Source organism: Lissotriton vulgaris, chromosome 1_1 (assembly GCF_964263255.1).
Source record: "Lissotriton vulgaris chromosome 1_1, aLisVul1.2, whole genome shotgun sequence".
NCBI classification, from domain to species: domain Eukaryota; kingdom Metazoa; phylum Chordata; class Amphibia; order Caudata; family Salamandridae; genus Lissotriton; species Lissotriton vulgaris.
The window spans coordinates 310916079-310934078 of record NC_141685.1 but is presented as its reverse complement, the minus strand read 5'-3'; the positions used below and the strand labels follow the sequence as shown (position 1 = coordinate 310934078).

At 45.1% G+C, this 18000-nt stretch overlaps 1 protein-coding gene across 1 annotated transcript in view; it reads right to left on the bottom strand.

The window, feature by feature from the left end:
- The window catches only part of FAAH (fatty acid amide hydrolase), a 430791-nt gene that overhangs the window by 126313 nt on the left and 286478 nt on the right, over window positions 1-18000 (bottom strand). Inside the window, exon 9 of the mRNA XM_086952348.1 lies at window positions 6646-6771. Within this exon, the coding sequence (XP_086808474.1) occupies window positions 6646-6771 (126 nt within the window). The remainder of the gene's footprint in view (window positions 1-6645; window positions 6772-18000) is intronic.

Below are 18000 nucleotides of genomic sequence, written 5' to 3'. Positions count from 1 at the left end.
GCTTGTGGATTTTCCATTTAGTTAAGGGGTTACCACTTTTTCTTGTGTACGGGGATTTCCACTTTGTGTTGATAGGTCACTTTGTGATATTCACTTTTTCGTGCATATATCACCTGCTGGGTCTCTACTTATTTTGTTTTAATTTATTGGGTTTAATTATCCACTCTGTGTAGATTCTACGGCTTCTGTAATTTTATGACAGTGTGTGATTTTTTTTTTTGGTTGTGGTTCATTATTCCACACCTTACCTTGTCTTCTTAATTAATGCAATGTATTTTCTTTTACGAATTATTGCATATTTCTTTTCCTTCATTCTGTTTGCAATTTTTCACCAATGTTGATTCATATGATTATTGTACTTTTGTTTACATCAATGTTGATTCATATTATTAATGTACTTTTGTTTCTGTTCAAAAGGGGGAAGGTGATGTAGTGGTCTATTTCTTGCTGCTCAGCCATAAGTAGTATGAATGTTAGTGGAATGTTGGTGCGCGTGTGAGTGGAGTGTTGGAATGCTTGTGTGTGAGCGTGAGGATTCAGTTACAGTCGGGCTGAGCAGCAAGTGAGCTGCTCCTGGTAGGGTCCCCCCTAGATACTTACCATCTGATGATAAAGCATCCTACTAACGCTACACCTCGTCTATTCTTCATTATTCAACTTATTACACCTACCCATTTCTAACCATTGGTTCACTTAATGGTCACTCTAATTTGCTTGCTACTTATTGGGTGGCTTCCCTTATCCCAGCTTGTCCATCTTGTGTTAGTTCCTACTCTGGACCTATCATTTCTCTATATGGCTGTCTTCTATCCATTCACTGCTCACTTTTAGGGAATTATCTTTCACCTTTCAGATTAAACACTCATCTATTTTACAGCACTCTCCTTCAATAGTTTACCCCACAGTCATTGTTGCTCTCTCGCCGCTATTGGAGGCTCTCTTGTGTGCTTCTCCACCCACCCAAACTACTGCCCTCCCTATGCTCTGTGTTGATGACTTGTGTCACTCTATCTAGTATGCCATTTTCTCCTCACACTCACTATTGCTTACCCTCACCCACTCCTCCATTACGCCTCATATGTGTATTTTTGAGAAAAAAAAAATTAGGGGTGGGGGGGACAGAAGGACCAGGCAGCAAATTGATACAGGCCCTTGCACCTTAAACAAGCATTTGCAGTGCAATAGGTCTCGCATTTGCAAAAGATAGAGCTATTGGCATTGTAAATGACAATGCCGTTTTTTTACGTGTTGTTTTTAAAAACAGATACATAAAAAGCAGTCATTTACAATGCAAATGGCTTAAACTATCACAAATGGGAGACCTATTGCATTGCAAATGCTTGATTACTGTGCTGTGCGCCAACCATAAACGCATCAGTTGCTACTCACTATCACCGACTGCCATTACGGAGCAACGATCCTGTGGGAGGTAGAGGGGGCAAGCTCTCTGGTGCCGCTCCCTGCAAGCCAGGCAGCACTGCAGCCCACACTGCGAAAAAGGTGGGGTGGTGTGAAACTCTCTACTGAAGATACAGGCGGGTCCACCACAGGAACGCTGCTAAACAACAGATAGCAGGCGTTTTTGCGAGGATGAACAACGTCTGAGGATTGTAAACCTGCGTTCAGGTCCTGTGAACCCCCTGCTACGGAATGGTATTGCCCACTGAAAACTATTTTGACAAACGCAACTTTTTACAAACAATTTAAAACAACTTTACTGAGGAATTTATCCCGTAGTTAAGAAACAGAAGGGGGCAGAGGGGTTAAAGTGAAAAGCAGTGCCATGGAAAAGGGAGATGGCCTGAAAAACAATGCGTTTAAGCTGCCACAAGGAATCCAAAACAACAGCAACACGCTTTTGAAGAGAGATTCTGATGAAACGATCAGCTGAAATGAAAATAAACATGCCCCTGTCCATCGTATCTTCAGGGGCTCCAGGTATTTCGGAATTACCCACGTCCAGACAACACAACAGCGCTAAGGTCACATAGGGAAAGTGGGAGATGCTGAATAGCTGACAATAGGTGCATGGGCACCTTTGTTAAAGTTAAAGCGTACAAAAAACAAGAGAGGTACTAAGAGTCTATGAAGTGAAGAACTGACAGGACCAGATTGTGTCCAGTATGAGTGTTCAGATCAAACCGTTGATCTTGAGCACATGACACTATTATGTCATAGAGGTGAGGAAAGGAAGATACAGGGTTTAGAAAGTTAGAACACAGTACCCATCCGCCCACTCATCAGTGGAATTTCGTCATCTGGGTTGGTGAAAAGAAAGGTGTCCTATAGGCTTCTCCTCAGGGAGAGTCTGAGGTAGCCAAATGTTGGACCCTTAAGAACCACATCCAACCAACAGAGGATAGTGTGTGAGTGGAAGGGGCAAATAAATTTGCAGTGCTCAGAAAAGAAAAGAAAAGGAAACTAATCCTAGTGATTAAAAATACCTACTTTGATGACATAAGAAAACTTTTATTCGGTGTGACCATCAAAGTGGTATCGTTAAAAACAGTATGCTGATAGCATGTAAGGAATTGCTATCTATCATGTATGTTAATCGGTCGACATGTTTCAGCCTATACCGGCTTTCTTCAGGACCTATGATAAGCTACTGCAACATATACTTATCGTGAGTTGGAACTTGAACATGAACAATCTCCAACAAATGAAGGTGTATCTCCTCCTGTGCATAAAAATGTGGGAAACAAAAAACACAGTGTTAAATATATACAAACTATGTGGTGTTTACCTCAACCTCCTGAAATGCAAAGAAAACATAGTCTTCACTCACCCCAATTGTAGGGAGAAAAAACCTCACCTCGCCTGGCAACAGCTCAGGTTGGAAGGAGGCCACGCACTGAAAAGATAAGTGCGAGAATAAGAATTAATAATGCAGTAACTAAATAAGTCCTGCATTTTGTTTTAGACTTTTACAAACAGTGACACCAAAAGGCATAAGGAGGCGGCTGGAGTGAGGCCCTACTTGAACCACCAGTTGCAAAACCACCCCTCGACAGAATAGTGTGTGTCACCACATATAACACCTCTTCGTCTAAAATACAGAAAATAATTAGACAGAAATGGCGCATTTTAAATAGCTCTGGTGAACACATCTCTCTACCACTGTTCTCTTTTAAGAGAGGGGCCAATCTTAGAGATGCTCTTGTACACACAAGACCTCGTGATGACATTGCAGAATCCACTCCTAACCTATGGAATCTTCCTCCAGTGCAGGGCCATTATCCTTGTGGCAACTGCTCAGTGTGTGCCCAAACCAGTAAAACCCTGGAAGTCGATATTGGCACCACTATACCCTGGCTATCAGCATACTGTTTTTAACGATACCACTTTGATGGTCACACCGAATAAAAGTTTTCTTATGTCATCAAAGTAGGTATTTTTAATCACTAGGATTAGTTTCCTTTTCTTTTCTTTTCTGAGCACTGCAAATTTATTTGCCCCTTCCACTCACACACTATCCTCTGTTTGTTGGATGTGGTTCTTAAGGGTCCAACATTTGGCTACCTCAGACTCTCCCTGAGGAGAAGCCTATAGGACACCTTTCTTTTCACCAACCCAGATGACGAAATTCCACTGATGAATGGGCGGATGGGTACTATGTTCTAACTTTCTAAACCCTGTATCTTCCTTTCCTCACCTCTATGACATAATAGTGTCATGTGCTCAAGATCAACGGTTTGATCTGAACACTCATACTGGACACAATCTGGTCCTGTCAGTTCTTCACTTCATAGACTCTTAGTACCTCTCTTGTTTTTTGTAGTAGTAGTTGGGGGACAAGGTACTTACATTGTCTATAAACTAACTCCCCTAGGACCCCCCAATACTCTGTTGTATTTTTGTTCAAAGTTAAAGCGTAGCCTTTTGCCGCTTAGGAGGGAGCGTCTCCTGCTTGTAAAAGCAGGCAGGACAATGCTATTTCAAAAAATAGTGCTTGGAGGCTTTAACTAAAGCCTACCAAGCAACAACACACGTAACAGGGGGTGTCGTCATTGGAGGTTCCAAAATGAGACAAGGCGGTACTAGGGAGGGACTACTAAGCTTTCACCAATGAACAGCAGCTGTTACAGTGGACATTGACAAACCAATCAAAAGCATGGGCAGGGAGTAGGTGGAGCTTCAAGTCCATATTCCAATACAGCATGTTTTATAGAGCAGCGCGTGCGCTGCCCAGGCTCGACCTAAAAAGGGCATTATGCTCTATTTTATTTACCCATCCATCTCGGATCTGTAAATAAAAAATAGCCGTCCTAATCATTATGTAGGTGCATGTGTAAAGATGCATGCACAAATCTACACATTTTCGCAATTGTTTGGTTACTCTTTTGACGACGCTATACAGCTTTGCCCGAATGGATTAGAAAAACCAATGGGTCTCAAAATCGAGACCTACTGGCTTAGCCAAAGCTTGTTGGGTTCAAGTCCCTAAAAACGTGTAGTGAGTCTGGGGAACAGTTAATAAATGTCAAGCTACCTGGCGCATGAATGTTACCAGCAGGATGGCTCAGTGAGCAGAAGGCTGCCAGCAGTGAAACTACTCATATGTGACCTGGAGTTTGTGAATTGGAATCTTGCAAGACAGGTTCAGTCATAAAATCAGTAAGAGTGGCATCTCTTATTTACATTGTTCAGAAACAGATATACAATATGAAGGTCTATATAAAATGCTCAGACATCACAAGAGAAGACGCCACGCGATGGAGCCGGCCTGATCTACATTCACAAATTCTTGTCATGCTGGGCTATCTGACCCTTATCATCTAAAACCTAATGGAATTGGAATGTCTTTTCACATAATAAACGAACATATCTAATTATACACTGCAGTCTTTTCCGGATGGAATTACAGTTACTTAACCAATATTAAGAAGAGTTCAACCCAATTGCCCTGAAGAAGTCCGTGGAGGACGAAACGCGTTGGCTACAGGATTGAAGAAATAAATAAAGATTAAACTTCAAAAAAACATCTGAAGACTCTGCTAGTGAACTCTTTTAGTAATTTTGACTTATGTTCAATGATTATTATTGTACAGATCTCTAAAAGCTTGACGTGTGTGCTGGATCAACTGTTGAAAAAATTGTTTGTCAGAACAAGTTTCTTGTTTTGGGAGATCTAGGGAAAAGAATCTCCGATCCGTGGCACCATACAAAAAAACTGGGCATTATACAGGATAGGTGCAATTGTGCTTAAGCCCCTTTTCCCATCCTTTCCCTATTTTTATAAAATGCTCATTATTAAATTATTACTTTCCCCTGCTCAACAGGCCCTTCATGAATGGACCTTGCATGTGATTGGCTTTGTGCTAACCCTATTAGCGCATCAGAAAAAGTGCTTGGCATAGCAGTTCTAGCTGGTGAAATTAATGCAATAAATATACACTTAATGGAGCAAAAGAATATAGATATTTATGTTTATTACATATTTAACTGTCTATGTTCTTATCACTTTTACTGATTGTCAAGAGACTCCTTGTGAAGTCGGTTCAATGTTATCAGAGAGGGGGAAATGTCAAGTAATTTCACTTCCTGTGAAGTTACTGTGATTTCTTGTCAGACAAAAAATAGAGGGGCCTCCCACTTTCCCCTTTCCGCCCAGGGCATCAAAATAGCAGGAACAGTCATCGACCTGGGTTTTAATCTCATCTCTGGTACTATATTTAGTAAATTCCTTCATCTCCCTTTGCCACCAATTGTAAGCTCGTCAAAAGGAAAAATATTGATTGTGGGACTGTTTCTAGTCCATTGCAATGACTAATTTCCCCATCACATACTGGTTTCTGACATCTGGTCTTAAAATGCACCTACACCACACAGCTGTACATCAAGCACACCATGCCTAGATGCCACTGCAACAATAACAACATTCTGTGGCAAGAGCTCCTCAGCTTCTCGGTGGAAGATCCAGCCTCTATCAAATACCTGAAACGATTGAAGCTGAATGAAGTGTTAACTTGGATAGAACTTTTGTTTGCATCAAAAGCCACCAACACTTAATTTCGAATAGCTATATGCAACACTATAAAAACATTTACTTTGTGGTTTCGCATATACCTTATAGCAGAGAGTAACTATGACCTAGCTTTCACTGATGTGATTGCTGTTAATGTCTCACTCAAACATATTTGGGTCTGAAGACAGACAGACGTTGCAGACCTAATGGATCTGGCCTTGGCAAAGATGCAATTTTTTTATTTATTTATTTTTTTAAACCCTTGCAAAAGGAATGAAAAACATATACGTATATAAACGTTTAAAAACGCTAGACTAACAGTAGCATGTATATATTTGCATTAAAAAAACAGCAAAAAATGACTGGTTGCAGAATCAATGACCAAACATAAAAGTATATTTAAAAGCAGAGATTGGCCTACCAGCGCTGGGACTCAAGTCGACTACGTGTAAGATGCATGTACAGAGGAGACCTAATGGTTGAAGGGGACGGACCATTCCTCATGCACTCTACTGTGGTGGGCAGGTGCAAAAGGTGAATGACCCTTGAATGGATGAAGAGGGCCCATGTATGTACTTTCTTTTAATATACACTTTTGACAAAACACGAGGCTGACAAATCAGCTAACATTATCTTTAGGTAAAACCTAAAAACATAAGGCTCTTTCAGATACACACCGTGTGTCCAGCTTTCTCCAGCCTCAGCTTCATCTCCAGCACCGCGCGTCTCATGGAAGGGGTCGACATGGTGTAGCCGTCTGTCTCATAATACCCCACTCGCAGAGGCCTGGGGCTGGAGAATACCTGAAAAGAGAAGAGTGTATAGGGCATGATTTGTGTTTGGGCATAAAAGTGACGCGGTCGAAGGGTCAGTTGTCAAACTACCCGATCCTTGCGGCTTGTTGATATGGGTTTGATGTAGGAGTGCAAGTGCCTGACAAGGAAACCTGCAGAGAGCCTAGAGTTCTGCAAAGTGCAAACCCAATCAAAATGAAAAAATAACAACAATGGTGCTCCACCATAATTGGACTTTATGTAACGGGGGTATTTTTATTTATTTAGTTTTTTGTTTAAAGTGTTTTATAAAGTGTGAACATGACCCAAGAGCATCAGAGAACTGTACATACGATTGGAAACAGAATCAGAGTCCTGAGACATCAAAACTATCATCTAACATAAAAAATATAGAACAAAAAAACTAAAAACCAGCAATATATGGTATGTTGCATCAGAGCTAGTACTACACATCTGCGATGCAGTTATGAAGCACTGGGACAAATTCTCCAAGATGTCTTTCTGGATTCAGATTCAGTTCCAGGAACCCCGAGCAATAATGTTAATGTGTATGATAGGGGGTCTTATGGGACCTTAATTAATAAACAAGGATCATGGGTACTGGCTTCGTGTTTAATGCACAGGATACTCCACTGCAAACATGGCAGAGTACTCTGTCCGCCATTTTTACAGGCACCCCTATTTACAGCGATATTAATGTTTGTTGGGTGCTTAATAACAAATCCTCAATAGTACACTTATGTAATTGAAGTCTCTTTCCTTGTTAATTGTATCCGAAATCGTATTGAAACCATAAACAATTAACACATGTAAGCACACAAATAACACAATGATCTGACATAACACAATTATTCCATGGACTACATTTCTAAATAACTCCATCGATAGAAAGCTTTAGCCATATCAAACTTCAGCCAGCACGCGAACTAAGCCGCTTCTTCAGGGTTGAAACAACACGTATTAAAAATGGAAAATATTTTTAAAATATAGGCTAAATCAGATGATTAGCATCAGCTATATTCAGTTATACGAATATCCATACTAACATATAATCATTTTCAAGTTCATTCACAGATGGATCCTGCATTTTACATCACTATAATACTATATTTTGACAATTACATACAAGTACTTGATTTGACAAATTCTAAGCTAAATCCCATTCAGGGATTCCTGTTTGCCCAGAGAACCAATGTATGAATTGCAAAATTAGACCCAAAAAATCACTTCTTCAAAATGGTATAAATCATTCTCTTGTAAGAGCCTATCTGCTTATCATCAGATATGAGAGCACCTGTACAAATATTGAGGGCTATTGCTTAGAAGAACTGAGATCTCTCAATAGACTAGAGAGAGATTAACCTTTGAAAATACTGTTGGAATAATCCAGACACCCTTCTCAGGGGAGATGGAAAAATAACATATCAAATGAAAGTCAACAAATAAGATTTATTATTAGGTTCTGTGCAGAAAACAGTAATATATATAGTATTCTCAAAAAGCATTAAGCAATTCTAAAAACTGATATAGATCTGCATGACGCCTTTACGACTAAACCATTGGTTAACTTCGGAAGACAACAAACCCTCAAGAATATACTTATTCCAAGTGATACCATTAGATTTTAAAAGAGTGAAATGGCCAATTGACTGCAAGAAAAAACATGTGGGTGCTGCAAGTGTAATGACTGCGTATGTTTGCAGTACATTTCAGACAAAACCAAAGAATTTCCAAGTCAAGATGTCAGTAAACTATTTAAAATCTGAGCATTCATTAAACTGTAACACTGTCTTTTGTGTATATTTGGTTACATGTTGTTAGAAGTGGGGGTCTCTAGTTGGCAGAGGTAGGCACCTTTGTCCAAATAGGGACCCTTGCTTATAGTCAGGAAAAGGGGGCTTCAAACTTTAGATACCCCCTGCTCACCCCCTTGGTAGCTTGGCACAAGCAAACAGGCTTATCCCAAAGTCAATGTGTAAAGTATTTGTACCAACACTCAGAGTAACTCAGTGAAAACCCCACAAATGGACACCACACCAGTTTATAAAAATAAAATATCTTTATCTAAACTAAACAAGACCAAACCAACATAAATCCAACATACACAGTTAAAAATATGACTTTCAAAAGGTTTCAAGTACTTGTACTATAGAAAACTATGGATGTGTGACTTTTACACAAAGTGCCCGAAGATACGTCAAAATTCACATGGCCAAACCGCCGCAGAGAAAGGAAGGGTTGGAAAACAGCGATGCATCAGTTCCGGAGTCCTTGGGGAGGCGAGGCAACAGTTTTCCTGCACACAGGAGAAGTGATGCATCAAATCTGGACTGTAGGGGGAAGTGAGGAAGCAAAAACCAAGATGAATCTGGTCTGCGGGTGATGCGGGGAAATTTTGGTGGACAGGTACGATGTGTGACACACCAGAAGTTTATGCGTCGCTTTACGAGGCTTTGCGCCATCTGGCGTGGGTGCTGGGGGCTGCGCGGTCAGACTTTGCGTCACCCAGCGAGACTCTGCGAGGCTTTGCGTCATCCGCCTTCGGTTCTGAGAGACTTTGCACGGCTTCACGTCTGTTCTTGCAGAGATAAGCTGCAAAACCCACCTCTGAGGCCCTTTAACTTGAAAGAGGCACCTCAGGCAAGGGTAGGACTCACAGATGGCAGAGTCCAGCAGCACAGGCAGATTTACAGGAAGTATTTTCTGTCCCTGAGACTTCTTAACAGGAGGCCTGCACATTTCATGCCCTTGGAAATCTCCTTCAAGCAAGGGGACACAGCAAAGTCCTTCTCCATTCCTTCGCAGAAACAGCAACTGCAGGCCAACCCCAGACACACAGCAAGGGCAGTACTTCTCGTCAGTCTCTCCAGCTCTTCTTCTTGGCAAAGGTTCCTCTTGAATTCCAGGAATGATCTAAAGTTCAGGGGTTATAGGTATAATACAAATACCCTAAAATGTCTTTGTTCTCTTTGTGCCGGGGGCTCTGAGCCCAGTTCAAACCAGTTCTGGGGGGCACTCTGCAAGTGCACAACAACATCCATTGTCAGTGTGAGCCTTGGTTCCAGACACACCACTGGGGTGGAGCCAGCATTGTGGAAGGCAGGCACAGCCCTATTCAGGTACAGGTGCTACTCCTTCCACCACTCTAAATGCAGATCAGGCCTATTCAGCCTAGTGCTCACTCATGCAGACTCCTGGAGCCAGTACACCTCCCCAGCCCCTGTCACTCCAAAGCCAGACAGTCAATCCACAAACAGGCAGAGGCACACAGGGTGGTTGAACAAGAAAATAGCCACTTTCTAAAAGTGGTATTTTTAAGCACACAATTTAAAAACCATCTTTACTAAAAGATGTGTTATCAAATTCTGAGTTCAGGGATACCAAACTCAATGTTTCTATTTTATCCCTATGGGAAGATATGCTTGTAAAATGTCACAAAACATCCCCTATTCTGTTCTATGGGGCAAGATAGCCTTTCAATATTGAAAAACGATATTGGCAGTATTTTACTATCAGAACATGTTACACACACCAGTACATGTCCTACCTTTCACATACAATGCACCCTGCCCAGGGGGGGTACCTTGGGCCTACCAAAGGGGTGCCCTATATGAAAGAAAAGGGAAGGTTAGTGCCTGGCAAGTGGTTGCACCTGCCAAGTCGACAAGGCAGTTAAAATGCGGTGGCAAGCCTGAGACATCTTTTCAGGGCTACTCATGTGGGTGGCACAATCAATGGTGCAAGCCCACTAATAGCGTTAGATTTACCAGCCCTGGCACACTCAGTGCACTTTATTAGGGACCTACCAGTAAATCAAGTACGCCAATCATGAATAACCAATCACAATAACAATTGACACAGAGAGCATATGCACTTTAGCGACCCTTGACCCACCAGGTAGGTCGCTCCCCCTCTGCACAGCTCTGCCTGTGTGCCCCTGCCCCAGCTGAGGAATCGTAAGTGTGTTCAACTTCCGCCTTACTGTTTTACTGTATTGCCTGTATTTTCTTTGTTGTTCTATGACTGCTGTTGTCTGTCTTTCCCTGCTGTCTGCACGTGGTCCCTGCACGTTTTCTTTCCTTCTGTACCCCTCACTGCCCCCGTGTCTCTGCCCGGTTTTCTTTTCTATTCCCAGCTGCCCCATATTTCTGTGTCCTTTTTGCCTTCTGTGCCACTCGTTTTTCACTGACTTTTGTGCCCTTTGCTTTCTGTGCCACTCGTTTCCCCCCTGATTTCTGTGCCCTTTTGCCCTATTCTGTGCCCTTTTTGCTTCTGTTCCCTCACCGCCCGCCGCTGTGTCCCCTGCGGCCCGCCCCCCTGACTGGTCACTGCCCATTCGCTGCACCTGCGTCCCACCTCCCAGCTGCTCCTCCCTCTCATCTCCCCATATATGCCGTCCGTTGGCGCGCCTAATGCAAGCCCTTCTGCGCCTATCCATGCCTGGACCGCGCCCAGCTCCAGAACCCCTGGCCCCGGCTCCTGCCACGATGACCGCCACAGCTACGATGCCAGCACACTCCACGCCATCAATCCCGGACAGACCCACACCTACTTCAAGGCCGCCCGAAACACACACACAGTCCCTTCACCTGCCGGAACTGCAGCTACACCAGCCTCAGAACCGACGAACCACCCGCCAAGAATGACTGCACCCACCTGCGATGCATACTACTGAACACCAGTTCCACGCGCAAACATGCCGTCGAGCTCTGGGACCTCCTCGACACAACATCCCCGAATGTCGCCTCCCTGAAAAGTATAAACTAGAACAGGCCGTCTTCCTACTCTCTTTTTAAATGTATTTTTTCATGACGTTTAAAATGAACACTGACGACGCCGCCCACAGCCTCAGAAGCTGGATCGAAGACTGCGCCAACACCCTCACCCCGCTGAAGAAACCACCCCCACAGAGACACCAGCACAAGAAAATCGTCAACAGACAGCTAACTCGATACCTCGAAGAAAACAGAAACCTGGACCCTACCCAGTCAGAGTTCCGCAGCAACCACAGCACCAAGACCGCTCTCATCACCGCCACCAATGACATCAGGACTCTGCTGGACAACGGTGAGACCGCAGCACTAATCCTCCTAGACCTCTCCGCCGCCTTCGACACCGTCTGCCACCGCACACTACACACACTCCTCTACCCCGCAGGGATCCGAGACAAGGCTCCAACTCTTCAGCCTGGGACAACTCCTGGTGACCGATGGCTCTGTGAGCAGGCCCGACACCCACCGACCATGCACGTAACCTGGGTATCATCCTCGACTCAAAGCTCTCAATGACCAAGCAGGTCAACGCCGTCTCCTCCTCCTGCTTCAACACCCTCTGCATGCTCCGCAAGATCTACAGATGGATCCCTACAGATTCAAGAAAGACATTCACCCAGGCCCTCGTCAGCAGCAGATTAGACTATGGAAACACCCTCTACACGGGAGCCCCGACCAAGCTCATCAAATGACTACAGAGCATCCAAAACGCCATGACTGATCCTCGATTTTGCACAGAGCCAGAGCCAGAGCGAGAGGCAGCCGGCACACAGCAGCAGCAGCAGCCGCCAGAGCAGCGGCAGCCCAGACCAGACCCGCGACCCGAATACCGGGTATTTGGGAAATCAGATACCGGAGGCAAGGAGCGGTTTGAAGCCGCGGACCTGTGGCGTTGGTTCCGTGTGGATCCCGATGCCGCTCTGAGCGAGGCTGACGGGAGGCTGTATCGGGATGGCAGGGGTTTCAGGAAGAGGCTGGAGGCGTCGTTTAGGTAATGAGGGCTTTATTTTCATGTACAGCATTTTTTGACAAAATGTCAGTCTTTCTTTAGCGAATTCCGCTGTGTCCGTCTTGGCTGTGCTGAGGGTATCCTCTTCCGTGATTGGGTGCTTTCGGTGTTTCAGGCTGGTATGGTAAGCTCCCCCTCTCGTGGATACCGAAAGAAACAGAAAAACAAAAGTACCGTTTTAATAGGACGCCCTCGTACTGTTTGAAACCCAAAGGAACCAAGGGAGTGCAGAGACACCGGTGAACTGTGCTTTTCAAAAATGACCAAGTGCTCCATGAGGTATTCGTGAGGCAGTTGTGAAGGGGAAAGGTAACGGAGGGTCGGTAAACTACAGGGAGGATTTCAGGAGAGTGACCCCTGTTTAACGTGGGACTACACCCCTCCTCCCTACCCAGCTCGAGAACTTTTCTCGTACCTGTCGCAGCCACACTCCTTCCTCGAGAGTGTGGCGGGGTGCGGCGTGGTATCGTTGGCCTCCTGGCTCGTCTGCTTCTCGGCACGTCTCGTCTTCTACTCTCCGGTAACGCCATTCTCCTCTCGCTTCTTCTCCTTCGGTGATGTCACACGCCGGCTGTGTGGTTTCCGGATTTTTCACCAATCCAGCGCAGTTGACGTCATAGTGGGTTGGGCCTTCCTCAGAGTCTCGCGTCCAGTTAAAGGCGCCGCTCCTATTATCCTCCGCGTAGTCTTGCCAAGGGTCTTGTGAGTCCTGCAGGGAATGAGGTGGCGAAACGATATCAATGAGCTGCCACCACTCCACTTCTGGTTTGTCTCCTTGAGAGACGCGTCCCGCGTTACATTCCTCCCCCCCTGGTATCGGGGAGAAGAGGTGTTCGTGAGAGATAATCCGCATTGCTGTTCTCTTTGCCCTTTCTGTGTTCCACTATGAAAGAAAACGGTTGGAGAAACAAGAACCAACGGAGTACTCTAGGATTTTTCTACCTGTTTCTCTGCATCCATTGGAGCGGGGCGTGATCTGTGAACAATGTAAACGTCCGTCCCTCCAAGTAGTATCTCAATTTATCAATGGCCCATCGAATGGCCAAACATTCTTTTTCAATGGTTGGGTAGGTTCGTTCACGAGGATGGAGCTTACGACTAAGAAACAGGATAGGGTGTTCTTGTCCGTCTTCCCCTTCTTGAGATAACACAGCCCCCAGTCCAGTATTGGAGGCATCTGTGGCTACGGAGAATGGTTTCTCAAAATTAGGGGGTATTAAGACGGGGCTAGATGTTATGGCCCGTTTTAGGCAGTCAAACGCCTCCTTGGCTTCTTGTGAGGGTTGTGTCAACTGGGATGGTTTCGTGGATTTCTTCAATAGATTGGTTAATGGACTGGCGGTTACTGCAAAGTTCTCGATGAACCGTCTGTAATATCCTATAAGGCCTAGGAACACCCTCAGGTCTCTTTTTGTTGTAGGAAATGGTGTTTGTACGATGGCCTTCACTTTTTCTTCTTGGGGTGCTATCACACTGTCTCCTAGCAGAAACTCAAGGTATTTCATGCAGGGAAACGCGGCTCTTGATTTTTTTGCGTTCACATGTAGGCCTGCCTCCTTCAGTGCTCTCAAGATGTTCTGTAGGTGACAAGATGTTGTTCCCACGTTTTACTGAATATAACAATGTCGTCCAAGTATACCGAACAGTATGCGGTATGCTTTGCTAGGACAGTGTTCATTAGCCGTTGGAATGTGGCTGGTGCCCCGTGTAGTCCAAACGGAAGGACGTTAAATTCATACAGGCCCTCCTCAGTAGAGAAGGCTGGTTTTTTTCTGTCCTCTTCTCTCAGGGGTACCTGCCAGTAGCCTTTTGTTAAGTCAAGGGTGGTTTTATATCTAGCCTCTCCTATTCTTTCCACCAGCTCATCTACCCTTGGTATGGGGTAAGCGTCGAAGGCTGATATGGCGTTCAGGGCTCTGGAGTCCATACAGAATGTAGTCGAGCCATCGGGTTTTGGAACCATAACTATAGGAGAGGACCAGTTACTTCGTGAGGGTCTTATTACGCCAAGTTTGAGCATGTCTTGTACCTCTTTCTTAACGTCCAGTCTTCTGGCTGCAGGGATGTGATAAGGCCTTTGTTTGACGATTTTTCCTTTTTCTGTTTCGATTCGATGTTCTGTCAAATGGGTTAATCCCGGTGAGTCCGAGAATATATCAGAAAAAGGACGTAGGACGTTCATGAGCCTTTCATGTTCGTTGGAGGACAAGTCTGGGTTGACTGGCAATTGGTTTAAGGTGGTTTGCGTCCCGATTACTGGTAACCCAAAGTGAGCTGAGCGTGGAGGTGGCCCTATCCACTTCTTCAGTAGGTTTATGTGAAAAGTCTGTTGTCTCGTTGGGGACAACTTGACCCTGTGAGTGGTGTTCCCTATGGTTTCTATGATGGGATATGGGCCTAGCCATTCACTTTTGAATTTCTGGGTTGAGGATGGGAGAAGCACTAATACCCAGTCTCCTTTCTCTATCTTTCGCCATCTCTTTCCTTTATCGTAGTGGAACTTCTGTTTTTGTTGGCTCTTTTCTGCGTGAGAATAAGCCAAATCTCTTAGCTTCCCTAGTTTAGACCTCAATTGTTGGGTATAGTCTAAAAGCGAACGGTGTTCCTCGCCATCACCCTGCTCCCAAGTCTCCTTAGTTATCTCTAGTAATGAGCGAGGCTGTCGGCCATATAGTAACTCAAAAGGGGAGCATCCAATGCTGCTCTGTATCTGTGCCCGCAGTACATAAAGGGCTAGAGGTAGTAGCTTGTCCCAGTCATTGTTTTCTACAGTCAACATTTTCTTCTGGGTGGTTTTTAATGTGCGGTTTTATCTCTCTACGAGACCATCCGTTTGTAGATGGTATACTGCCGTCTTTATTTGGTGGAGGTCCAACATCTTACAGACTTCCTTCATCAATTTTGATACAAACGGCGTTCCTTGGTCGGTGAGGATTTCTCTGGGAAATCCCACTCTGGAAAACAATTCCATCATTTTATCAGCAACGTTCTTCGTGGTAGGAGCCCATAAAGCAAAGGCTTCAGGGAACCGTGTATGGTAGTCGACTATAACCAAAGCGTAGGTGTTACCCCTTGATGAACGTGGTAAGGGACCGATAAGGTCCATTCCGACACGTTCAAACAGTTTCCCTATAAGAGGCATTAGTTGTAATGGTACAGCTTGGGCCGGGTCATGGTTTTCTTTTGACACACCTCACAGCTTTTGCACTACATCTCGGCCTCCTTGTAGATACCAGGCCAAAAGAAATGCCTAGTTATGTTCTGTGTGGTTTTCTCAGCTCCGGAGTGACCTGCCGTAAGATGCGAGTGGGCATAATAAAGGATCTGTTCTCTAAAGTCTTTAGGCACCACCAATTGGGGTGGATCACCGGCTTTTACTTCCCTATATGAAAGGTTGTTTTGTATGAAAAACCGTGGATAACTTATGGCGGAGTTAGTCTGGGTGTCGTGTGCTACTTTCCAGGCGTTACTTAGGGTAGCGTCATTTGCTTGTGCAAACCTAAAGCTCCTGTCCAAAACCCACGGTTCAGAGGTTAGCAGGGTGGGAACAGACGTATCAGATTTTTGTAACCTGGTACGAAACAGAGACATGAAGTCAGGATTATCTACTCCTATTATAAGGTCTTCCGGCAGGGAATATATCACCCCTACTCGTACCATAACTGGAGTTCTCTGGTGTGGTTCTATGACAATCTGGGCCACCGGGTATGGTTTTACATTGCCATGTACACACCGAATGTGGACCGATTCTCTAGGGAGTATCTGGGATGGCAAAACTAGTTTTTCCTGTTCTACAGATTGACGGCACCCTGAATCCAACAACCCCATAATATATTGCTTGTTAATCTTTATACGTACGTAGAAGGAGGGACCCATCTCAGCGGTGTACATGACAGCTTTTGGGATGTACCCAACCTCCATTGGCTCCTCTGCGAGTTTCCGCCGTGGACACATCCGGGCTATGTGGCCCCATTCACCATATTCGAAGCATGGGGGGCCCTTCATGAGAGGGAGGTCCATTCGTGGGGGTCGGGGTTTCATGAATGTCGAGGGTTCTTGCTTCTTCTTTTCTTGTTTTGGGGCTATGTTGCCTTTTATGTTTTTGTCTGAATCCCAAGCAAAAGTCCTGGGTTGCGCTCGGGAATAGTTAGTGGCCATTTCTATGGCTTGTGCCACTGTTAATCCTGAATGTTGTCATAGCCACCTTTGCGTTCCGTAGGGTAATGCTTCCATGAACTGTTCTAGTATGACGCTGTTCATGATTTCTTCCTTACTTCTTTGTCCGGGTTTTAGCCATTTTTCAGCTGCCATCTTTAATCGGAGGTAGAGGGTTTTGGGGTTTTCGCCTGGGATACCTTTTTCTTTGCGGAACCTTACCCGATAAGTTTCGGGATCCAGTCCCAGGTGGTCAAGGATCACTTCTTTGATCTCGGCATAAGGCGTGTTCCCAGCGTGGTTGGCTACTTGATATGCGGCCTGCGCCTCACCAGACAACAGCGGGGCCAAGAAGAAAGGCCATTTCTCTGGTGACCACCCGCAGGCTTGAGCTGCTCTTTCGAAGTTAGAAAGGAAGGTTCCCGGATCCTCCCCCTGTACATATTTTTGTAGGGAAACTCCCGAGGGGTGTGGCACTGCTCCTCTGCGTTCTACAGTTGTGCCAGGTGTTTGCATAAGTTTCTGAAAGTTCTCGAGTTGGGCGCTGACAGAATTTTTGAACATTTCTCTATCCGCATCTGTCGTGGAAATCTGTGTTTTTATGGCCCACTCGAGTTTGTCCTGTCCCTCAATGAGGTGTTGTATCACTTGCTCCATCAGAGGTTGCTGTTGGGGGTTGACAGATCCCACTTCTGACACCAGTTGTATCGGGATGGCTGGGGTTTCAGGAAGAGGCTGGAGGCGTCATTTAGGTAATGAGGGCTTTATTTTCATGTACAGCTTTTTTTGACGAAATGTCAGTCTTTCTTTAGCGAATTCCGGTGGGTCCGTCTTGGCTGTGCTGAGGGTATCCTCTTCCGTGATTGGGTGCTTTCGGTGTTTCAGGCTGGTATGGTAAGCTCCCCCTCTCGTGGATACCGAAAGAAACAGAAAAACAAAAGGACCATTTTAATAGGACGCCCTCGTACTGTTTGAAACCCAAAGGAACCAGGGGAGTGCAGGGACACCGGTGAACTGTGCTTTTCAAAAATGACCAAGTGCTCCGTGAGGTATTCGTGAGGCAGTTGTGAAGGGGAAAGGTAACGGAGGGTCGGTAAACTACAGGGAGGATTTCAGGAGAGTGACCCCTGTTTAACGTGGGACTACACCCCTCCTCCCTACCCAGCTCGAGAACTTTTCCCGTACCTGTCGCAACCACACTCCTCCCTCGTGAGTGTGGCGGGGCGCCGCGTGGTATCGTTGGCTTCCTGGCTCGTCTGCTTCTCGGCTCGTCTCGTCTTCTTCTCTCCGGTAATGCCGTTC